The following is a 23,151-nucleotide window of genomic DNA, read 5'->3' as shown; positions in this document are numbered from 1 at the left end:
GAGTTTTTCTTTAAAACTTTTCTGTCCCGTTTCAATGTTCCTGTTTCATTTCCAGATGTCATCTGTAAAAAACAAAAAAGAAAAAGAAGGTAAGCAGAAGATTTGTTCAAATTTAGAAAATAAAATGAACGGAGCTTTTAGCTCGAAAATGTATGAGAAACGGAAAGTTCAGTGACGCAGTCGACAAGTTTAATGAAGCAGCTCATGAGCTCAAGCAAATTGGAGATTTGGAATCTGCAATTTCTCTTTGTGAAGAAGGTGAGATTTCTGAATTTTGAACCTAAAATTGTTGAATCCTGCAAATTCCAAAATTCTGCTTGTTGCTGAAAGTTGCCGCGATTCTTGACATCGATATTTAAAAATGCAATTTTCTGGATTAAACTTTGCAGGGATTATTTTAATGTAAAAAAGTCAATCACTGCTCATTTTCTTTATTACAGGTTCAAAACTCGCACGTGAACACCGAAAATACTTCGAAGGCAGTCTTTGTGAACGTACATTAAGTGAAATTTATGCGGAACTAGGTAACAGAGAATCATGTCTTCAACACATTGTCTCGTTCCGAAAATTGGCAAAAGAATGTGGAAGTCGATCTCAGGAACAACTATCGTATCATGTTGAAGCATGGTGTCTACAACAATTATTTTTGAATGGAGAAGCTGAACGAACTGATATTGAACGAGCAATTGAATTGACAAAAAAGGCTAGAGAACTTGTGGATTTATACAAATCATCGTTTAAAGAAAGTGAGCCTGGTGGAGCACCGAAAGTTCGAAAAGCTCAGCTGGTTAGTTAGAAAAATCAGTTCCGAAGAAAAATTAAATTCAATATTTTTCAGTTCACACTGGAAGCTCAGCTACAAAATCAAATAGGAAATAATGCGAGAGCAATGCAATTGTTGGACAAAACTGAAGGATTATTAAGGTTAGTTTTTTATTCTACATAAATTATTATATTTTTCGGAATTTTCAGAGTAAATGATAAATCTATGAGATTCGAGATGCTCCGTACTAAATGTAGTATTGCTCCTGTGAATCAACGAGTAGATATCGCTGAATTAATGGACGATGACGCATCAGAAGATAAAAAAGCTCAGACTTTATGTGAACTTTCTCATGTAAACTTTCCAGCTGAATATAATTATATGCATAATATATATATATGTTTTCAGCAATATCTCCTTGCAAACCGTCTTGACAAAGCTTACAAGTCGCTCGCAGAAGCTTACTTTTTTCATGAAGCTAGATTTCCAGCTCATGAGCTTGAGGATACTGTCAAAAGAATTTGCATTAGTCAGTTTTTGAAGTTCTCCCGTATCTTTATTACTTTATTTTACAGTTTATCGACTGGTGAAGTATAACAAAATTCGAAAAAATCCACAAATGGAGCCTAAATTATCAAAATGTCAACTCTACGAAGCAATCGGAGATCTTTATGATCAATATTTCCAAACTTTAATGGCGAAAGAGAAGAAAGAATATCGGCAATTTGTAAGAGACAATATTTTGATGAGTTATCAGAAAATGTTAGAGTAAGTGGAATTTATTTTAAATATTTTATTTTAGAGCTTATTTTTGTAGATTCAAACGGAACGACGAAGATGCTCTTCGTGCATATCAGGGAATGGCTTTGGTTTACAGTGATTTAGATGAACATTCAAAATCTTTGGAAATGTTTAAGAATCTATTGGAACTTCTCATGAAAACTGGGGCTACAGAAGAAAAGGTTTGAAAAATATTGAATTTAAATGCAAAGTTAAAAAAAAATAGAATTTTGTGAAAAAAAATTTCATGGTTAACTTTCGGATAAACCTAACATAAAAAAGGTTTAAATTACAATTTTGTTCCCAGAAAACCAAAAGAAAAGGTCAGCTCTGGTTCATTCAACTACCATAATTAAAATCTTAAAATTTAAAATTTATTATCGATTATTTTCAGATTCTCGATACTCGAGTTTCAATATTCGGTTGTATGTGCAAGCTAGACTTTACGGATTTGGAACCAATGTTTAATGAACTCAATGGGAAAATCCTTCGATTAGACACCAAACGTGTATGTTATAATCTCTATATAACATCCTATTTTAATTTTAATTTGTTCAGGAGCTCTACGAGAATTGGGCCAACTACTGGTCGGATAAGCGGAACGAGGAAAACGCGATAAAATGGAAACAAGAAACTGATAATATTCCAGAAGTTGTGATTAAGAATGAGGATGATGAAACTGATGTCTTATACTGGAAACTTTCAGATGAAGATGTGTTAGAGAGATGCAAAGGTATATACACAAAGTTCACAAAGTTCGAAAAAGTACAAGAAAATTTAAAGAAAAATGCAAAAAGGAACCAAGATTTAGACGGAGCCTTTTCGATAAATACATCGCGTTATAAATAATAAGATACAGACGGGATACTGTAGTATTACTGTAGGTTTACTGTAGTTTAGAAAACATTTAAAAAGTCTAGAAAATACTAGAAGTACAAATATCAGAACTGTCTAAAAATTTCAAAGAGCATTAAAATACTTCCAGAGTTACTAGAAGTTCCCATAAAGTTTCCAAAATTTCAAAAATTGATATTTTAAGAAACTTCATCAAAAGAAAATTTGAACACTGGCTCCGCCCATATCTTGGTTTTACGTTTTTGTCGAATGATAGGTCACCTTTAATGTACGAAGTTTTTAAATTGATTTTTTCTGAAATTTTGGCCGTTTGAAAAATGTCGAATTTTGCCTGATTTCAGAAGAGAATGAACTACTCAAATTGGATCTTCTAACGGAACATCAGTTGAACAAAACGAATGATAAAGGAGAAACAGTTTTACATCAAGCAGCAATGAAATCTGAAAATGAAGCGGTTATAGAGCGTCTGTGTAGACGTGTAAGTGGAATTTTGTTTAAAAATCGTGATAAATTTCCATTATTTTAGGGTTGTAAAGTCAATGCAAAAGATAATGGTGGTTGGACACCTCTTTCGGAAGCAGTAGCTCACAATCAATACGGAAATGTTCTAGTATTGTTACGATATGGTGCAGAAGTGAACGCTAGAAGTGCAGAATCATTTATGTCAGAAGAATCACAAAATTCTTCGACTGAACTGAACCATTCTCGATTGACACCTCTAATGGAAGCATGTACCAATGGATATGTAGATATTGCTCAGTTATTGATTGATAATAGAGCATCAGTTGATCTACGTGATAGTGCTGGATGGACTGCTTATCAGCATTTGAAGTATGAACGGTATTTATCTACTTGTAGGCACCGACCAGGGTTGTGTTCGAAATTTGTACCAATAAACAAATTTTGACAAAAACCTGGGGAATTTTTTTTTGCAATTTTTTTGTGCCAAAAAATCTCAAAACTTTTCACATGGTTCCTGTTTCCGATCGCAGCCCATTAATTTCTGAGATTGTTCTTTCCGAATTTAGATAACCAGAAATTAGTACTGGCTCTCTTATAGTGCTTCACATGATTAAAATTTCTAATTTTCAGACGATTCATTGACGAAAATGAGTATACCGAGAGGCATCTCAAATTCGCTGAAAATTTGAAGATATTGACTGCAAACTATAAAGCGCCTGTCAATATTCCGCCACCTCATCCGATCAACAGAATTCCACGAATACATCAAGAAGTATTCAAATTCAAGAAGTGCCATAAACTTATCGATTTATTTTTCAGGAAGAAGACATTCCTCCTGATGATGTTGAGGATGGAATGATTTATGCAATGGCTGCGTCGAGAAAACGAAGAAATTCAAATAATTCTGATAACTCAAGTAATACGTCAAAAAGGAAACAAAGAAGCGAGGAAAATATTAAGTAAGTTGGAAAAGTACAGTTTTTCCGGGTTTTTCCAAAAACGATAAATCAAAAAAAGTTTTTTTTGGTTTTTCGATTGCTTGATTTGAAAAAAAAAACCGAAAAATTAAAAAAAAAACTTTTTATTTATATAAAAAACAGATGCCATAAAAAGTTTCAACTAATTTTCAGACCTCCAAACTCTACACCGCCTACAACTGCTCACTCGAATCGGAAACGTCTTGTACAGCCTTCACTAATAACGTCCAAACGCGTTCAACGACAAAACTCATCATCATCGTTGACTTCGAATCCTCGGAATTCAATTTCTCCCCGAAGATCAATATCTCCAACTACAACAGTTCGATCCGCTCCTTCGGTATTTGGTGGTGACGATGACTTACAAATTGTTGGATTTAAGAAATTGAATGGAAGGTTGCTAAATTTCAAATATAATCTTAGAACATTTTCCAATATTAATTTCCAGATCACCTCTACCCCGAAAGAAACCAACACCGACTATCCGGCCAGTTGTAATCACTCCCAGGCCTCCAATCATTCAGCAGAAGAGTTTAGATATCCCGGTCAAATGCTGTTTCGAAGGAAATTCTGCTGAGAAAATTCAACCAGTTATGCTGTTATTTCCCCGGTAATCGGAAGGTTTTAAGAATTTATATAAAACAATCCATTCAGAACTTTAACAATCTCTGAAGCAAAAGCTCGTGTTCTATCCAACAATACTTCAATTTCGCAACTCAAAATTTCACGAGCTTGGAAGCAAGATGATGTGGACAAGTGTCTTCTTGGCGATGAGCTCACTCTGAATCATCTTGCTGGATCCGGTCAATTAGTTCTGGTATTTCAACTGACTGCCCCGTCGGCTGATGAAGTGTATCAAAAAATCGTAAAAAGTAAGCTATGGAAAAATTTATTCTCACAAAAGGCATGTTATCACAAATTTCATTTAAATCAGTATTTATCATAGTAGTTTTGGGATCCGTGGTAATCTGAAATATATCTTTTTAAGTTTCAATACTTTTTTTAAATGTAAAATCTCACCGTTGTACTTTGGTTGCTCATTGTAATAAGAACCACCATAGTATGGTTGATGAGATGGTTGGTAGGATGAGTAGTAATCATTTCCAGATTTCTGATCATGTCCACTGTTGTACTTTGGCTCATAAGAATCATGATAGTAGGATGGTTGGTAGTGGGAGTCTTTATGATCATCGTATTTTCCATAGGATTCGTATTTTGATCCATATGGGCTCAGATATACTGGTTTGAACTGGTGCGATCCATATTTTGGACCATGATCTAGAAAATTGTTTTTTGTTGGAGTTAGAGTTAATTTTCGAATATTTTCTGACTTATTAGTATCTGACCAGAGTGAATATTTCTTTTTGCGGAATAATATTCTAGATGCATTTAGTAACATTTATTGGATTGATCACTTTATCTTTCAAAACTATTATACATATACGCCAAATCTAAATTTTTATCTCGATGTGAGTCGTACTCATAATACAATTTTTCATATATCATTAAGTTACTATTCATATAAGTAGGTATACTATGATGATATGAAAAATAAAATATTTTTAACTTCAATAAAATCAAATCTTTTAAAGCTACAATTTCTCAGTTTTCAATCATAATTTTGGAGATATACCAACAAAAAACGTTTTTATTATTAACGTTTGAATATTGTAGGGGTTTGAACTACTGCAACGCCCGAAAAAGTCTCAATATTTTTTAATTTTATTCTGGAAATTACCAAAAGTTTGCTAACAATTTTGAAACATTCAAAAAAAATGTTAGATTGTTTAGTAATACGAAATCCCTATAAGTTTGCTTCTTATTAAAAAAAAGTAACGTACCAAACATGGCGAGAGCCGTTGTGGCGCAGATGACAAGTACAAGAAATAGACGGAAGTACATATTAGTTGTCTTATGGATGAATTGCCCAATTGACTGTGCCTTTATTCACCTCCATCCGATGCTTTTATACTTTCTTCGAACAACTAGAAAAACAACGGCATCCCGCCCACTTTCTCATCTCTCGCGTTTTTTCTGCATTTCTTGGATGCTTTCTTCTGGATACTAGTCATTGAGGCAGCAGACACGTACATAACGATTCATTCTCTCTCTCCCTTCCATACACTAAATTACATAATGGTACCGGGAGGTTTATTGATGAAAAAGAATGAGGTCCCAATAGGTGCGAACAAGATGAAGAAGAAGAAGAAGTGGCAGAGAAAGAAGTCCTAAAAATTGAATGGAAAGTGCCAAAGGAGTTTTCACAACTATTTTTAGAAGAAGCTCTCTGACTGAAAACATCATTAAGATTTGTGAAATGACCCGAATTAATTGGATGTTTATTTCTCCAAGACGAATAGCTTGAAATCTAATTTAATTGGATTTTTTTGATTTCTTCTTTCAACTAAACTTCCGAATTACTACGTTTGTCTGCAAATACGCAGTGATGACGTTGTCTTTGCGTTTCATATTTTTCAGGCGAGTTTTGGTGCGTGATCTTCGGTATTCTCCAAAAGTTTTGAGCTAGAACCGCCTGAAAACTTTGCATCTTATCAAGTACAAAGTGACGTGCAGAGATTTTAGTAAATTAAGCAATTTCTTTGTTTGCCACCGAATGACGTGCTACTTTATGAACTTGTGTGAAGAATGCTTCGGAACATCTTTTAAAGATAATGATAAACTTGGAAAATCACTGAGTATTAATTATGTGCGTTCGTTAAAACATTATACTATGTGCAGAATACTTCATTGATTCCATTTTTGAATGTCAGATACCAAAAGCTTCAACTTCCACATGTAATTTATGATTATTATAATCTTGATACTGGTAGTGAATAAAACACCGTGTGAGCATGTGATATTCTAGAAATTGACAAGAATCTTAGATAAGATTATCATGCCGTGAGATATATGTTGAAGTTCAATTTAAACAGGAATTGTACATTCACTTCGTTGAAATTTATATGATAGCTTCAACAGAATGTGGAATACATTTTTCTTTCGTTCCAAGTCTATATTTTTTCCGGGATGCGGCACTTTCTGATTGCTCCGATGTTCTCTCCGTCAAATTGAAATCTAACTTGGATACTTCATTTTTGATCAAAAATAGAAAATAGGAACCTGAAGGGAAATGTACTAATTATAGAACGATGACGAAACAACATGATTCTAGCACGCAAATATGATGAATTACATCTAGAAACTGCAGCTTGATGGTTGAACGTAGTGTACTCTTTTCAAGTATTTTATTCATAGAAAATGCTTATTCGATAGAAAAATGATAAAGTGCGAGAGAAAAGAGCAAATTTTCATTGATGATTAGAGCCATATTGAAGGTGTTTACTTGTGCATATCGTAGTGATGATCTCCGCCGTGGTAATCTGAAAAATACCATTTGAAACTCATCTCAAGTGAATCTAAATTTCGAACTAACCATCATGCTTTGGCTGCTCGTAATAGTTTTGTTGGTGTGATCCTCCGTAGTATGGGGTGTATTGGTTGTACTTGGTGTAGTAGTCATTGTGTCCTCCATGATACTTTGGCATGTACGAGTGATAGTAAGAGGCAATTGGATTGTAGTAGTTTGGCTCGTAGTGTGAGTCCTTGCCATTGTTGCCATGCTCATCGTATTTTCCATAGGATTCGGTGTTGTAGTACTTGGATCCGTAGGTATCGGTTTGGAATGGTTGGTAGTAGCTCGTGGAGTGTCCACCAGGATAATACGAGTTGTGCTCTGAAAATTTAATGATTGTAGTCATAACTAGAGTGAAATAGGAAATCTCGAAGAGCATATTTCACATGGTCTAATTAAATTTAAAATACGCTAGGTTTTTGTGGTAATAAAACGAAAATCAAATCAATAATAAAATCTTACCCATAACAGCCAGCGCACCAATGGTACAAACGGAAAGAACAAGAATAGAAGAATAGGAAGCCATCGCTGTTGATAATTCTCTGAACGTCTTCCTACTTTTATACCATTCCGCTTCTCTCCTGTCCGGTTACTAATAGTAGTTCATAGAAAGAAAAGACAAGGTGGAGGAAGAGACGACACACACACAATGCAGAAGATATTCTTTTATTTTGCACTTCTGCCAGCAATTCTAAGCACTTTCTCTTCTTTCTTTATTTTCTGATAGTTGAATGTCATCCGGATGAATTGCATGCAACTGTAACTATGAGGGAAGCACTAGTGATGCAAGTACCGACCGAAGTTTGAGATCCTGAAAAAAGCTCATTTTGTAGATCAAATTATAATAGAAAAAGATTAAGTTGATACAAATTGGACAACTGAAATAAAGGGTTCGATGCACCATGTTAGTCTAAAAATATTTTGTTTTCAGATCAAATATCCGATGTAACCAATCGTTTGAAACTTTTATCCACTGAAAGTGAACTTGATCTTTCTGACCTTTATCTCAACTCTTTGGAACTATTAGATGTGACACGGACATTAAACAAATGCGAACGTCCTCAAAACTTTTCATTGAATCTAAGTCATTGTGGTAAGCATCATTCCATTGAATTATCTGATTTTAAATCATTAAATTTCAGATCTATCAATTGACGATGAAGCAAATCTTCAATCTGTTATAGATGAATGTAGTGAATTGGTTTTGGCAAATACAATATCAACAACTAGATTTTCTGGAATTTTTGAAGTATTGTACAATGTCTGGTTTTTCTTTTAAATCATAAATTTCAGAAACCTAAGCCTCTCCTAAAAAAGCTCACTATTCAATGTATCGACTTTCGGGAAGAATCTCAAATCATAAAAGTTTTAAATCAATGTTCCAATATTGAATCTTTAAATCTTTCTGGAATACGGTTGCTTGCGAATAATACTTCGATTGATACTATTATCCCATCAGTTTTTATAGGTTTGTATTCCATTAACTTTATCCAAAATACCAAAAAGCTCAATTTACAGGCATGTCTCATCTCAAGAAGTTGGATTTGAGCTTCAACTCCTCGTGGATTTCCGATCAGATCTGGATTCTGATATTGGGAGAATTGAAGAATTTAGAGGAACTTACCATAAATGAAACGAAAACAAAAGTGGAGTTTGAGGTGCATTCATGAAGATTTTTATAAAATGTTAACCTTTTCAATTTCAGTCTGATTGGCTTTCGCATTTGTGCTCATTTTCTGCTCGTGGATCAGATCTTCATTGGGATTCTGTATTTGAAACATTATCAGTTATGGAACGAATAACTCATGTAGATGTTAGTTATTCTACAGTCGACCCAAGTCTCCCACAAGAACTACACAGCGGATGTCCCAGAGCCCTTAATATTTTGTATTAGTATCTCACAATTATCTTATCAATTATCGTCAATACTGTTTATCACATTTTGCTGTAAAATGAAATGAATAACCGTACAATTAAAAGACAAAAACTGACGACAATATCTTTACATACGAATAATTAAAGTTAAATTAAATCATGATCTTCTGGAGGAGGACACATTCTACAAATTGCTGTAATTCTATTTTGAAACACGGGAAGAATGTCATCATCATGGAAGAGCAGAGTCCATTGATATTGAGCGGAACCATCTTCGCATGTTGATTTAAAGAAAAAGCTGAACAAACTTTTTTTTTGAAAACTTGGCGATATTAAAAATATTTTACCGGCAGTTATCAGTATAGTGAAGACCGAATAAATGTCTAAAATATCTTAAAGTGACGGATTGTGCATGATTTGCTGAAATCTTTGCCACCATCGGAACATCATTCTCGTATCGTAGTTCTACAGTCATTTTTGGAGCCTCTGAACCTCTTCTCTTTCTGAAAATATATATTATTTAACCGCCATTCTTGATGTGAAAGCTTACGGTTGTAATGTGGAAAACCCGTTGTTTGTTCCCGTAAATAATCGATTTGGTCTTTCAAGTGTTCCTTGATTGGATTTTCCATAACCTGAAATTAATTCTCGAATAAAATTCTTGAAAACTGGGAACTTCCTACGTTCAAAACTCCAAAAATCACTAGCATTGCTTCCGAATCCGCTGGAATCTGATGTGGCAACTTGTTGGCGTTTCTTTCTGAAATTTACTTCAATTTATCCGAAGAAAAAGTATTTAGACCGTGTGACAATTTTTTCTCGAACTCAATTTTTTCTAATATATTTTTAATGTAAAAAACTGTGGGCAATTGAGAACTATTTCCGAGTACTGTAGCTTCGAAGTTTCGGTCGTTTTGAGACCAGGCACCGTATTTTTTATGTTGAAAACCTGAACACAGTTTGGCAATTATTGTTTAAACATGAGCATTTGCCGAAAATCGGCAGATGGGTTCTTTGTCACAAGACTCACTTGTAAAGAGATTCAAAACGTTTCGGAAGATTTGAAACTTTCAATGTATTAGTCTGTGTGCTCCTCGGTGGCGGTGCAAATCCATCAGTCCCATATGGAGTTGAAGATTTTTCTTTTCGTGGCGATTCTGCGTGTTCTTCTGTTTCTGATGAGTTTTTTGTTTCTCTAAAACGATTTCTAAATATTCGAAATATCAAAAAGCACGTACTGTAAGGAATTAAGGCGTGTACAGACAGCATTGAAAAACGAAAATCGATCATCTTCCGACTCATGGGTTACTGTACTTTGACCTATTTCGTGGCGGGATGATTTATCGATTGCGTCTTCATTGAACCTGAAAATTTGTGTGACTTGAGAATCTTCTTTCAATTATTTTATTTAGTGGGGTGTCTACAAAACGGCTCTACTATCCGGTTCGCATATCTTAATTTATTTTTACTAACCATATTGTAGCACCTTTATTTGAAGAACTTGTTGATGACGCATCTTCCCACTGAAAATAAATTCGATAAATTTTAGAGTCAACCACAAGTTACAGTAGTATTAACATCGGCTGTTGTCGTTGAAAATTCAGTGTGCATTGACCGTAAATGTTGGAAAAGTGGTTGTTTGAGAGGATCAAATAAGTCTATGTACGGGGGTTTACCATCGAGAACCTGAAAAATGTTATGGTTTCACAATGACATTTGGATAAAAATGTTCTCATCAACTTCCAATAAAAAAGTTGTATTGATGAAAAGACATTATTCATGATGATATCCAGTTTTACTTTTCTTGAAATTTTATGATATGGATATAAGATTTTTCGAATAAAATAAATATGACAATTTTACAAATTTTCAACAAAAAAGGTAAGATATGAGTAACAGGTAATTCAGATCTACCGTTAGAAAAGGTACTGTAATATGTCGACTGATATATCTACGTCCATTTTTTTGAAAATTTAAATATTTTTAAAATGCCGGATCTGAAACTTTTAGGAAAATTTTAGGAAGGTGACCCTACGGCAATGCTCGAAAATAGTCGGAACTGTAAAATCTTTTAACGAGCGATTTTTCATAAAGCAGTATTTTAATAAATATGAAATTACTAGAAAAAGTATAAAAATTGAAACAATAATCAATTACTCACATCAATTGAACCTTCATCATTATAATGGGGTGTGAAATAATTCCACCGTCTCGACATTGTAGCCATGGAGGTAACAAAATCAAAAACTAATAAATATCTATTTGAAGAAATGAAGCACTTCTTCTCTTTGTGTTGACCAACACTTTCAAGCCTAATGACGTGTCAACCTGTGTTGATCTACACTAAGAATTTGTGTTAAGTGTCCTCACTGTGTCTTTTGTGTGTATGCACATGGTACTTGACAGGTATCCGAAGAAAAGAACTGCCAAACTGTTTCTCTTCTTTTTTATCACTTGAAAGAACAGAGAACACGCCCGAGAAATGTTCGGAGAGATGAAAAAATCCTGCGGTTCTACGGAAAAACGGCTGCCTAAATTTGAGTAAATATTCCAAAGTAAAGGTAAAGTATGGCAAGTGGGGTAGTTTTCAAAAAACTACTCCCGTGGTGCTAGAATGAATGATTATCATATCAAAACCTTCTTTGATTTTTTTAGGTTATGTTTTAGTTATTAGTATTTGAACATTGTAGAGATTTGAATCAGGTTTCTTAGGACAAGAAATCAAAAAACAATTTTATTCAAAACTCCGATCGAAAACTTTTGCGAAGTTTTTAAAGTAATTTTTGTAATTTTTTAATAATATTGAAAGCTTGTAAATGCAAAAAAAACGGAGAAAAAAATGTACAGTTTAGGAAACAAAATTAGCATCAAGGCTCAAAATCAGGAGAAAACGAAAAGTTGACCACATTTTTGTTCAAAAATTTCGATTTTGCTGGATTTGTTGATTTTGACCTAGAATATTCGCAGGGAAACAATTTATTGATTTTTCATAACTTCTGGACTCCAAAAATGTTGCCCACATCTGATTCGGACGTGCAGGAATGTTCAGAAGTTATCAAAAGTACAATTTTTGAAAATTTGACTGAAATTTTCGAAATATCAAAAATGGAGTTATTAAATTAAATATTTGGGCATGCTTGACTATCATATAAGTATTTTTTACAAATATTCCAACCGACGATATTTCAACTGACTAGACAAACATTAACAAGTATATTGATCATTACCTCATGTACCCGTGTGGAGATCTTAGTGCGTATTGAATCACCGATGACGTGGCATGTTCCAGTATTCAAACTGACGTATTTTCGATGAATATGCCTAGCCAATTTTAAAAGAGATAGAGATGGAGAACCAGTTTTCAGTTTGGATTCAAAATCCAAAATTGACGTGTACAGGGTTATCGAATCGGCGTTCCGCGATTCTTCCTAGAACATGATTTAATTATTTGGCAGGAAATTTAATTATATTTACATAGATTCATAAATTAAAAAAATTAATTTTCAGAACGTAATTACTGTATACAATACGATTTTTCCAAACGATACAACGATTACTCTACCTTTTGACACCATTTGGCAAATGCGGTATCATGAAGAACTCGATCAATGGAGAATTTCGATCGCATCGTCATTATTTCTTCGTTTCATACTGAAAGTTTTGTATTTTACCCATGTAAGATCATTTATCAACAAGAAAAACTTGGGTTAAAAATGATTAAATATTTGAAGTATGGGTGGAGATTGAGCAAATGCGCGAAAAAAACGTCGAAATGTTAGACGGAAAGAGATGAGATATTGTGTCAAACCGATCGAGAGCCCTACCGTCTTGGCAAATAAATTGACGATAGAGGGAGAGAATGAGTGTGGAGACAGGAAATGGAGAAATTTGTGTTCAAGTCTCGTAAAATAAGGGTTTAAAATGTTATAGCACGATTTAGAGTATATAGCTGAAAAGTCTATATAAAAAAAATTCTGCCAAAATGCAAGCTTTCTAGTAGAGTTCAATATTTGGAAGGATTTTCTAACTTTTTCAATTCGGGAATTGATGGTTATCACCTTGTTTATTCTAAAGTAGTCTTAAAACTGAAGTTATAAAAGCCGTGGGTTTCTTGTTTTGATTTGAAATTTCTTCACTTTATTAATTATTGAAAACTCGCTTTTTATCTCGAATGCGTCTATCGCGAGAAGTTGGCATATCAGTAAAAGTGGGGGCTACTTCCTTCGGAATTCTTACTGGAAAGAATGTCTTTCGTGACGTTAAACTGTCCGAAACACTTATTGTCACTATTTTCAATTTTTCTAAAACTAAGAGCACCGATTTCTGAAAGAAAACATGTAGTAAAATTCGATAAATATTGATGTATCAATTTTTAAATTGTTAAAATATAAAACCATGGAATGCATAGCGAATGTGGGCATATAGCAGTTTTGAAATTTCCATAATCAAGGAGTGTGTCGTTTCGCGCGAGAAGTTGACCTTCGATGGATTGACTCACTTACTTTTACATTCAGCCGACACAAATGAACTGACAGATGTGGGAACAGATGGGGATGGATGTACTCTTCAACAGTACACACATGATATAACTGAAATTGACGAATTTGATATTATGACAGTATATTACTCAATTCTTTGCATATAAAAATGTCTACTCTGACTAGAAAACCTTTTTTGGTGTCCAGAGAGTTTGGGATCGAATGATATACTTTCTGAAAACAATAGAAGTTTCGAATTGAAAGTAAAGTGTCTTTTGTGCATTTGGGGTGAACTCCGTAGTTTAGTATAATTTTGGAATTTCTATTATTGGGAAAAGTGTCGAAGGCGGGCAAGAGCACTGATGACCTTATAGGCCACCATTGAACTCTTCCGGAATGTTATCAACAACTGATATCGAACTACACTCATTTCCTGGATTCCATTATAATTATCTTTTCCCTTAAAATCTCTGCTCTCGAGAATGTTTTCGTGCACATGGTAGTCGACGGATTAGATAAGAGACATTGAAAGGGAGAGACTAATTATAGACAGGTGTATTGAGAGACTCTATGGTGGAAGAACGGACCTTCCTAAAGGTTTAGAGCAACAAATCGATCGGTTTTGAGCACCATTGCATGACACTCATAGATGTAGTCATTTGAATCTTTCTACATTCGATAGTTATCCAATTTTTTGAACAGTTCTGATTTTTCAACAAAAAAATGATTATGGCCGATGAATCTGTGGATCAAATGAGAATCGAGGAATTTCTAGTGATAGTTAATCGTAAGTTATTTTATTTTTCTTTACAAGATTCCCAATAAATATCCGTATTATAGATTACACTACTCATGTAAAGTCTACAACCGATCTAAGCAAATGCGGGAATTGCACATGGGTTCTTCCGAAATTGGATGCACTTCAGAAGAAAATGATCGATTATCTTCAATACAGAAAAGATGATGAGGATACAATTGAATGGAATACACTTATTATCGAACTATTAGATATGCCAGATGAGCACAACGCAGAGGATATTCATAGCAAACCGTCACCAGCGAAAAAGAGAAAATCAGAAGAAGTCAAACCAAAAATTGAGGCAAAAATCGAAAAGAAAGTTGCGCGTGAAGAGACGAAACTTATGGAATCTTCAGATAAAATTGATAAAGCAATTGAAAGTCTTGTTGCTGAAACTGAGAATCAATACGATCCACTGGATAACGTTGAAATGGATAGTTGGGATGATGAGGAAGATGATAGTGGAGAAGATCAACCAGAAGATGAAGAAGATGAACTAATGGAACAAGAACCGGAAAACCCACAGGAAAATGTACAGGGACTTCGTATTTCTGCTAAATCTGAGTAAATCATTTCGGTTTTCAGAACACTTCTTGAACTTTTTTCCCTTCATCTGGCATGCTTCCAACTTCATGTTACTGTTTCTTCTTGACATTTTTTTTAAATAAATGTTATTTTAAATATTATTCATTCTGATATACTGCAACAATGAGCTGCTTCGAGCTGACACTAAACAGAACAACCCGATAACTTTCGGGCAGAAAACTACTATTTGAACACCCGCCAATGTTGCGGACTAACATCCCACTTATGGCCTAGCTTTCTCCGTTTCGGTACGATTTACGCGAAAGCGATTTTCAACGAGAACACGTGGCTTTCACGACATTTTTAATCGAATTTTATTATTTTATTTCTTTATTTTTTGAAAATTTGCGTAAAAACTGTGTATTTATCACACAGATGACAATCTTCGGCGGTGGCCAATCGAAAAAAGCGCCACTTATCGGAGAGAGTGGCATACCAGCTTATTGTCTCAAAACAATCGGTTCTCGACATATTCTTGTTGCTGGAGGAGGAGGTGCTTCGAAAACTGGAGTTTTAAACGAAATTCAGGTAAGAAAATTTCGAATGATATTCCATTAGCCTGGTTTTTCAGACTCATCTTTTCACAACCGGCAGTGCAAACCAAGATGTTGGATTTCAATCAAAATGCGTTGGCAAGGTTTTCTTTTGTGTATGAATATTAAAAAAACAATTGAAATTATATTCAGTTCGACACAGGATCCATGGCCACGATGAATATGGATGTTGCATGTGCGTTCGACGAAATTTCAGCAAAATATGTAATCGCTGCAGGGCAAGAAAACGTAACACTCATTTTATGATTCAAAAAATATAAATCGTTTTAGTTATGTGCACTCTACATGACTCGAGCATTTAAGCTGAACGAAGAAAATGAATGCTTATCGTTCGAAATTCAAAAAGTTAGCCAAGTTCGATCGGATTTTCATGCCTCCAACTCTTACCAGGTTTGTTTTTTTTTAAATTTTCTGATGCATTTTCTATTGCAATTGTGTCAGAAATGCGTTCGATTTGATAAAAGCTCCCGTGGAAAAATATTTGCAACTGGCGGAGCAGATGGACACATCCGGATATGGAATGCACAAATTGTTTTCCGCGCCGAAGTGAGATTTATTTCCAAGTTTATAAAAAAATATTTAAAATATGATTTACAGAACGAAGACGCTCAGCCAATTCTTACTATTCAAGCTCATAAAGCAGATGTTGATGATATAGACTTTTCAAAAGATTCGAAGACAATAATGTAAGTTTTTTCAAAATTTATATTTAAAATAAATTTAAAAAAAAACAATTTTCAGCTCTGTTGGAGCCGAAGGTGCATTCATTTGGAGCACACAAACTGGAGCACGACTTCTTGATTTACAATTCCCAATTGAAATTTCGCGTGGATTCAAGGTTGTTATAAATTACTTTTAACTGAATGAATTTCAAAATTTGAAGATGCGATCGATTCGATGTACTCCACTTGGAAAAGCGAGCAACAATACAGTGTTTGTAGCAGCATATAATTCAATTTCCAAAGGATCCAAAGATCAAGCTTCATTTCTATCATTATGGGCGTTCAATTCTGAAAGAAATGTGGCACGGCCAGTTGTAACAAAGTTGTTGGCAAAGGGTCAGGCTAGTAATTTCAATCAATTAATAAAAAGTTTCAACGTTTGAGCGATAAACTTTTACAGAAAAGTAAAAATTTGAAAATAAAAACCGATTTTCTTCTATCTAAATAATTAAATCCGAATTTTCTTCTATAAAAATCTTCTGGAGTTCAATAAGGAGTTATAAATGACATTTAAAAAAGGGAAAAAATACCTTTAAAATTGTTTAGTTTCAACAAAAATTAAATGTTCGACAAATGTTTTCTTTTAAAAAATTTAACTTATATTCTGAAATATTTAGATTTATGACATTTTCGCAGTTCAAAGAGATTCAAAACATAGATCAGCATAATCTGAAAAAGAGCCGGAATTGTTGTATTTCTTGCGCTCATATATCGTAGCGAGACTCACTTGGGAAAACATCGCGTTTCACGGAGTTAGGATAATTAACTCGAACTTTTCAGAGTATTTCGTCACTGGCAGTCTCAGATTGCGGAAATTTCACTGCTGTTGGTACAATGTCTGGAAGTGTTCTCGTGTTCGATACCCATGAATGTCGCCGTCTTTACTTCTCTCCCGAGTCTCATGGTCTTTTTGTAACGGGAATTGAATTTGTATCGAGGACATCACCGTCAATTTGCGAAGATATTCAATCAGAAACACCTGGAATCGCATCCGGATTTCAATCTGCCGTTGTCACGCTGGCCGCTGACAAGACAATGCAACTTCATCGAGTACCGTATCCTCAACCTCAACCTTTTAGTGAATACTTGCTTATCATATCATTAGTTTGCTTAATCTTTACTTGGTTGTCATCATTTTTCATTGTTTCTTGAATGATACATCAACATTCCTTCACTGTACTCTAACCAATTCTCTTGTGCTCAGTCTGATCCCCGGCTTCTTCCACTTTTTCATTTCATATTTATTTCTCCTTTCATGTGTCTTAAAGTAAGAAAGTAATGTAAATATTAAGTATTCCGCCTCTTCTTCTCTAATACACACCTAATTACTATTGTTGATGGACATTCAGTAGAGAGAAAGGAGCGAGGTATCTAGTTAAATATTCTAAAATTGATGGCACCAACACCACCACCTTTCAGGAAAGGGATATATGCTAATCGCGCTTCACTATTTCTCACCCAGGGTTATGGGTCCATCCTTCTCCATTTATACTTCAGTTTTTGAGATATGAGAAATGGGAAATTGAAAGTGACAACATACTGAATTTTAGCCTCTCGAGACACCGGGAAAACATTGCACTAGAAAATTCAGAAAAGTCGAGAAAAAATAAGAAAGTGGAACAGTTAAAAGGCACCGTTCAATCTTGGTTCCTGTCAGGGGCCACCTGAGGAGTTTAGGAAGAATTTTTTTTTTAATTCTCAATTGAAACGAATTCATATTAGTTTCCTTTTTATTTGTAAGATCATAAAGGATAAATCCTAAATAAAAAGAGCATCATGGTATTCGAATAACATACGGAAATTGACTCGTTTCTCTCCAGATTTCTTGTCTTCCTTTTGTCTATCTGTGTGTGCAATAAGAATGATCCTTCCTCTTCTTCTCACATTCCCATTTTCAACAGATGTCACTGAAATGTTCAAATTTGGCACGTCATCAGTTTTTATTTGTTTTAGTAGCCACCATGATAGTTTCAAATTTTTTAAATGCTAGTTTCTGCAAAAATGTGAGAGATACTTTAAAAGTTTGAAGGACAATAATGTATTGTATTCAGGAGAAAACTTGATATTTTATTTTAAAGGAACACGCCATTGGTGGGTCCAGCCACAACTTCTGCTAATCTGATCGCTTCAAGTGACGAAATTCGTCACGAAGATTTCTGCAACATTAGTGTTTACCCAATTTTGAAAATCGGTGATTGACAAAATAATCGCGTCGAGACCGGTACTCGGTCTCTGGGAGTTCCAAAATGGAGGTTTTCAAAAAATAGTGTACAGCTTTAAGGAATACGGTAGAATACGGTATTTTTCTTCACAATAAAATTGTTGTTCCGTTCTCTCTAAAAATTTTCTACCTTGTCGAGACCGGGCACCGTGTCTTAACTCAAAAACTTTCATACCTGGAAATATAATTTTTTCATGATTTTTGTTTCAAGTTTTCGTCCTATAAACCATACGGTTATATTATTATTATTTCTCCCATCAACTCAAAAACGTGTTGCTTTAGCACTTCTCCATCCCTTCAAATTTCTGTTTTTGGAGCATTTAACCTAATTACGATGCTTCTAATGTTTTGCACTTCTCGATCTAATTGATGGTGCTCTTTACCCAAGAAAACTGTTAGTTTTGCACCGAAAAAAATAGCATGTGAAGGAGGGGAGTCGCAGAGATAGATTCCATCTGTCAATTCGGACGAACACTTTAAGGATTACCTTGGAATGAAACTGCATTATGTTCTTGTGTGACAGATTGCTCTTTTCTCGATCTGATTTACTTTTTCGCAGAGATTAACAAGTAAGTGTAGGTTCAAGTTGAAAACATTCAATTAAAGCAGACTTGTAGCTAGGTATCATATATTTTGTATTCACCTTTAGAGTATCAATTATTAATGGAAACGTAGAATCAACTAGTACATCTGAATAATTGAAAATGAAATACTTTTAGAAGAAATTGTTTTTATTTTTTTTAAAATGACAATTAATTGGTTTCTGGCACTCTAAGTTTTGGAAAGCGACCAAAAATAAATTTTAAAAGTATTATTTAGTTATTAATCCTTTTTTTTGTTTTAAAGGAGGTTTTTATTATACTCAATCATGTCGGGTTACCCATAGATTTAAAAAAAAATTTAGTTAATTTTTTTCAATCGAACTGTTTATAAAAAGTTACAAAGTTAGACTTTAAATTAAATTTTCTTGACTTTAATCTCATTTTTTTGAAAGCAAAAAAAAATCGCTTTCCATTGTATAGTGTATAGTGTTACCAATAAGTTTATATTATTTTCCAAATTTGTGTCGCTTCGAGACCAGAATACAAATGTTCGTCTCTCTTTATCTCTCTCTCTCTCTCTTTCTTCTGGTACTTAATCAAATTGAATCTCAATTGACTTCGACCTCCGCTTCTACCACTACCACGTCTTCTTCATCATTTCCTTTTCCAAAACTACCGTAATCCATCCTTCTCCGCTAAATTTTATTACTCTTACTCATTTCAGTCAAGTTTTGCAGATTCAGAGCTAATTGTTGGCTATTTTTGAAAAAAAAACAATTCGGACTTTTCGTTTATCTTCAAAATCACTTTTTAGATTAGTCGGAGAAGTTCCAGTGATGATTTTAGCAAAATATACTCAAAATTAGTTTAAAACTATTGTTTTTTTTGAAAAAGCTAAATGTCATAATATCAAATCTATCAGCTGTAATGTTTTAGCTTTCTCAAAATTTTCATAATTAAAAAATAAACCTTGTAGAAACGATTAACATTTTTCATCGAGTTCCAGAATTATGAAAGGGGATATTTGAGAAATTGCCAATTTTGAACTGTAAACAAAAACATTTTGAAAATTTTGAAAATCTTTACTTTGACATTTTGGTTTTTTTCAGCACTATAGTAGCAGATTTATGTGTTCTACGAACAATTAATATTTTTAATTTAGGAACTAATAGACTCGTGATATTCAGTGCAAGTTTTTTGAACCTAAAAAGACCATAACTCCTTTTTTCATTTCTCCTTAATTCCACAATATTTTCAAAATCTGATATATCCTTCATACTCGATATGGCTCTTCAACACCTTTAAATCCATCGGAATCAAATCCGTAATTGACCTCTCCTTCAAACATTCGCCGCCCTATAGTTAAATGTGAGACCACTTCACAAGCCGGCTGGTTGTAGAGAGAGAGAGCACATCCTCTTACAGTTTCTTTATTAATCCCTCACAAAAATGTCACGGTATTCTAGAAAAGACTATATTGACTTCAAAATTTTTCAATTTTATTATTGTTGACGGCTGGAAAATACTATGCGTAATATTGTTTAATGAACTGCCGATGGTTTATCAAAAGAGATATCAAAATGTTTCTGATAAGTTCAATTAATTGCCAAAACAAAACAAGAAACACTATATCACTAAATTTATCAGTGTTTTTATTATGACTACAACATAGTTCACCTGCATAAGTCTAGATTCTTTTTTTTTTCGAACGTATGTCAATATATCTTTGAACCAGTTTTTTAAACATTACTATTTGTTGAGCGTGTGAAACAAAAAGATAAGTATACTGTACCCAAATGATGTGTATAAAGAATTAATTGGTAAACAAATTTAACACTTTTAAATTATTAGTATCTGACTAAAATATTTGAATATTACGAAGATGTTCGAGTGTTTTCTTTAAAAAATTATGATGACAGTGATCTTTTTTGTAAAGAATATTTAAAAAAAATTTCTCCTAGGGGGAGTAAAAAAATACTAACCCCACCTCCTTTTTTAAATAACCAAAAAATTAGCTTTTTAACTTTCAAAAATCTAAAAAAAAATGTGAGAGAATATAAATTTGCATGACAACTAATCTTATTAACTATTCAATTACATATATTCAAACTCTCCATGTTCAAACTAAGTCAAGTGCTTGTGTTCAAAAAAAGAGCAAAAAAGTGGAGGAAACGAATATAAAGTGTGGGAGCCGGGTGCCTGGTTGTGGTCACTTCTGATTTGCATGTTGCTGAGTTTGAATGGTGGCCATTCTTTTATCGTTTTATCACTGTTGATAATATGACAAGAGTCGTACTTACTTGTGCCAGGGAAAATATAACTTTGAAGATCACAAAAAATGGAATACCAAATGTGAGAGCTACGCGACAGTGTGTTATCGGTGTTGTAGAACAGTGTCCCTTGAGAATTTGTTTAAAGCCAGGAAACCCCGACTTAACCGACGTCCGACATCCGCTAGTTGTTTAGATTCTGGACATCCCGATGAAATTTTTCGATTAAAGAAAGATCTTACATTTTATTGGTTTCATTATTTATGGCGTGTTGCAATAACTGGGAAACCGATTTTTCTCGAGATCCGATATAATCTGAAATCTGCAAAAAATACATTTTATATCTATCGAAAATGTTGAAAAATAAATTCATTCCACACAAAGCACCATCTTTGCACAGATACTATTCTCCAAATGAGAGTCCTATAAGTGCACACCGCAAGAGGATTTGATGTTAATATGGGAACATAACATATTGATGACACAACAAGACAATTCACCGCCTTTCCAACTTGTTCAAGTATTTCGGGAATATTACAGAAAACGACTGCATGGGAACCAACTATAAGGATTATTTATGTCGGTGATTTAATTCTCCACTCACTTATTAAAATTAGAACCCATGCAACATGAGAACCAGCTCTTCGCAAGAAATCACTCCTCACACTATGGGTCCTCTAATATAAAAAGTTTCGGAGCCCTCTAGTCAAATAAACCATAACCACTGTGCAATTGAACAGATGGTGCTAATAAAGATAGGTGGTTCATTACAGTACATTGATGAACACAAACAAATCATCAAACTATTAGATAATTATTACAAAAGTTGATTAGTTACGATCAATAAACAGGTTGCCAGGTTGATAGGAAATGTTTTAGTACGATGAGTTGTATTTCTATCTTCAATTTATTTAGGCGGATAGAAAATAAAATACAGTATAGACTGCAAAACTATATTTTGGAGGATTACATTCAGTTGAAGATTACTAGTTTCTCACTTCAAAAATTTAATGCTTCAGTGCGGGAAGAAATATGTGGAACCATAAAAAACATTTGAAAATGATTTAAAGCTAAAATTTAAAATACTCTTAAGAAGGCTCTTGAAGATGTATTTGGGTGCAATATTAATATAAAAAATACGGTATTCAACATTTACAAAAATCAAATATAAATGAAAACCAATATACTTAAATTTTTACATAAATCCAACTAGAGTACCATTGAAATATCTATTTCGGTTATTCACAACAAAAACTCGATTCTAACTGAGTAAAAGATCATCCGAAGACAAGCGGAAATTGGCACAAGCTTTCAATCCGGCTTAGAGGAAAGCGAAATTCGAGATTTATTGAGTGGGAAGATATGGGGAAAAGTGAGAAAACGAACATCTTGCAGCTGGAGTCATAGTTACAGAAATCAAGACAAAACTTTTTTTCAAACAAAAAATAAAAAATTTATCGCGTTAATTTTGATTGATTTCAACTATTACTTGCAGATTAATAAAGTTTTGGAATACTAAAAATCTTGAAAAGCATCCAGACTTAAAAATATGTATGGGACATTTGCCTTATTTTGATCTACATAGTCACACTAGTATGAATATACAATCAAATTATAAAACATGTGCAATAAAACATGATGGAACTTCAGAAAAAAAAACTGGGTTAAACTAAGTGATAGGTCAGTTTAAGAGGCACATTTTCAACCGGAACTTCTTGACAGTTCACAGCAAATTTGAAACCAAATTTTGCAACTTTAGCGATGGAAATGTCTAAAGGATATTAAACAGCGGCAAATTTTCAAGTTGAAAGAAACGAACTCGAAATCTATTTTCCTGAAATAAAAAATATAGAAGG

At 33.7% G+C, this 23,151-nt stretch overlaps 6 protein-coding genes, 1 long non-coding RNA gene and 1 other non-coding gene across 9 annotated transcripts; 4 read left to right on the top strand and 4 right to left on the bottom strand.

Moving 5' to 3' along the window:
- Nucleotides 1–55: 55 nt before the first annotated feature.
- Nucleotides 56–9,224, top strand: tnsl-1 (Tonsoku-like protein; the record flags this gene model as incomplete). Its single annotated transcript, NM_001374927.3, has 22 exons — nucleotides 56–89; nucleotides 142–258; nucleotides 441–787; nucleotides 839–924; nucleotides 973–1,117; nucleotides 1,172–1,292; nucleotides 1,339–1,531; nucleotides 1,581–1,725; nucleotides 1,938–2,051; nucleotides 2,102–2,276; nucleotides 2,740–2,876; nucleotides 2,925–3,229; nucleotides 3,491–3,632; nucleotides 3,680–3,819; nucleotides 3,991–4,233; nucleotides 4,286–4,447; nucleotides 4,492–4,709; nucleotides 8,181–8,342; nucleotides 8,392–8,498; nucleotides 8,543–8,717; nucleotides 8,768–8,907; nucleotides 8,955–9,224. The coding sequence occupies 22 exons, from the start codon at nucleotides 56–58 to the stop codon at nucleotides 9,141–9,143; spliced, it is 3,597 nt and encodes a 1,198-aa protein (NP_001361839.1). The 3' UTR covers nucleotides 9,144–9,224.
- On the bottom strand, nucleotides 4,711–5,776 carry nssp-6 (FIP (Fungus-Induced Protein) Related). Its single transcript, NM_001047208.2, has 3 exons — nucleotides 5,679–5,776; nucleotides 4,858–5,115; nucleotides 4,711–4,805 (listed from the first exon to the last, which is right to left on the bottom strand). The coding sequence occupies exons 1-3, from the start codon at nucleotides 5,737–5,739 to the stop codon at nucleotides 4,768–4,770; spliced, it is 357 nt and encodes a 118-aa protein (NP_001040673.1). The 5' UTR covers nucleotides 5,740–5,776; the 3' UTR covers nucleotides 4,711–4,767.
- K02B12.6 (FIP (Fungus-Induced Protein) Related) lies at nucleotides 7,068–7,775 on the bottom strand (the record flags this gene model as incomplete). The annotated part of the gene is made up of 3 exons (NM_059908.2): nucleotides 7,068–7,217; nucleotides 7,271–7,570; nucleotides 7,712–7,775. The coding sequence occupies 3 exons, from the start codon at nucleotides 7,773–7,775 to the stop codon at nucleotides 7,177–7,179; spliced, it is 405 nt and encodes a 134-aa protein (NP_492309.1). The 3' UTR covers nucleotides 7,068–7,176.
- Nucleotides 7,264–7,412, top strand: K02B12.12. The gene has a single exon (NR_050316.1). It is a non-coding gene; the product is annotated as an Unclassified non-coding RNA K02B12.12 (non-coding RNA).
- axl-1 (Axin-like protein 1) lies at nucleotides 9,142–12,777 on the bottom strand. Of its 2 annotated transcripts, NM_001047207.6 has the most exons (10): nucleotides 12,687–12,777; nucleotides 12,352–12,552; nucleotides 10,691–10,810; nucleotides 10,598–10,647; nucleotides 10,363–10,488; nucleotides 10,155–10,319; nucleotides 9,808–9,884; nucleotides 9,675–9,759; nucleotides 9,472–9,627; nucleotides 9,164–9,422 (listed from the first exon to the last, which is right to left on the bottom strand). In NM_001047207.6, exons 1-10 carry the CDS (start codon nucleotides 12,756–12,758, stop codon nucleotides 9,272–9,274), a joined length of 1,203 nt encoding a protein of 400 aa, NP_001040672.1. In that variant the 5' UTR covers nucleotides 12,759–12,777; the 3' UTR covers nucleotides 9,164–9,271. The 2 variants fall into 2 exon arrangements, with proteins under 2 accessions (NP_001040671.1, NP_001040672.1); NM_001047206.5 differs by lacking the exons at nucleotides 12,352–12,552; nucleotides 12,687–12,777 and adding an exon at nucleotides 11,286–11,456 and having other exon boundaries at nucleotides 9,142–9,422.
- A 1,394-nt stretch (nucleotides 12,778–14,171) lies between these two features.
- Nucleotides 14,172–15,084, top strand: K02B12.2 (Myb_DNA-bind_3 domain-containing protein). The gene is made up of 2 exons (NM_059905.4): nucleotides 14,172–14,389; nucleotides 14,443–15,084. Exons 1-2 carry the CDS (start codon nucleotides 14,326–14,328, stop codon nucleotides 14,967–14,969), a joined length of 591 nt encoding a protein of 196 aa, NP_492306.1. The 5' UTR covers nucleotides 14,172–14,325; the 3' UTR covers nucleotides 14,970–15,084.
- A 277-nt stretch (nucleotides 15,085–15,361) lies between these two features.
- sec-12 (WD_REPEATS_REGION domain-containing protein) lies at nucleotides 15,362–17,636 on the top strand (the record flags this gene model as incomplete). Its single annotated transcript, NM_059904.5, has 9 exons — nucleotides 15,362–15,514; nucleotides 15,558–15,623; nucleotides 15,673–15,768; nucleotides 15,811–15,930; nucleotides 15,982–16,086; nucleotides 16,138–16,226; nucleotides 16,282–16,378; nucleotides 16,424–16,603; nucleotides 17,043–17,636. 9 exons carry the CDS (start codon nucleotides 15,362–15,364, stop codon nucleotides 17,412–17,414), a joined length of 1,278 nt encoding a protein of 425 aa, NP_492305.2. The 3' UTR covers nucleotides 17,415–17,636.
- A 3,474-nt stretch (nucleotides 17,637–21,110) lies between these two features.
- linc-113 lies at nucleotides 21,111–22,683 on the bottom strand. The gene is made up of 2 exons (NR_101592.1): nucleotides 21,538–22,683; nucleotides 21,111–21,494 (listed from the first exon to the last, which is right to left on the bottom strand). It is a non-coding gene; the product is annotated as a long non-coding RNA linc-113 (long non-coding RNA).
- Nucleotides 22,684–23,151: the final 468 nt, after the last annotated feature.

The sequence above is a fragment of the Caenorhabditis elegans genome, chromosome I (genome assembly GCF_000002985.6).
Source record: "Caenorhabditis elegans chromosome I".
Classification (NCBI taxonomy): domain Eukaryota; kingdom Metazoa; phylum Nematoda; class Chromadorea; order Rhabditida; family Rhabditidae; genus Caenorhabditis; species Caenorhabditis elegans.
This window is presented reverse-complemented; position numbering and strand designations above follow the sequence as displayed.

Coding starts and splice junctions, on each gene's coding strand:
- K02B12.2 (NM_059905.4), top strand. CDS start 14,326: ATGATTATGGCCGATGAATCTGTGGATCAAATGAGAATCGAGGAATTT. Junction 14,390..14,442: donor ATTTCTAGTGATAGTTAATC/GTAAGTTATTTT, acceptor TCCGTATTATAG/ATTACACTACTCATGTAAAG.
- axl-1 (NM_001047207.6), bottom strand. CDS start 12,758: ATGACGATGCGATCGAAATTCTCCATTGATCGAGTTCTTCATGATACC. Junction 10,648..10,690: donor CAGCCGATGTTAATACTACT/GTAACTTGTGGT, acceptor ATTTATTTTCAG/TGGGAAGATGCGTCATCAAC. Junction 10,320..10,362: donor ACACGCCTTAATTCCTTACA/GTACGTGCTTTT, acceptor AAATCGTTTTAG/AGAAACAAAAAACTCATCAG.
- nssp-6 (NM_001047208.2), bottom strand. CDS start 5,739: ATGTACTTCCGTCTATTTCTTGTACTTGTCATCTGCGCCACAACGGCT. Junction 5,116..5,678: donor AACGGCTCTCGCCATGTTTG/GTACGTTACTTT, acceptor ACAATTTTCTAG/ATCATGGTCCAAAATATGGA. Junction 4,806..4,857: donor TGAGCAACCAAAGTACAACG/GTGAGATTTTAC, acceptor GATATATTTCAG/ATTACCACGGATCCCAAAAC.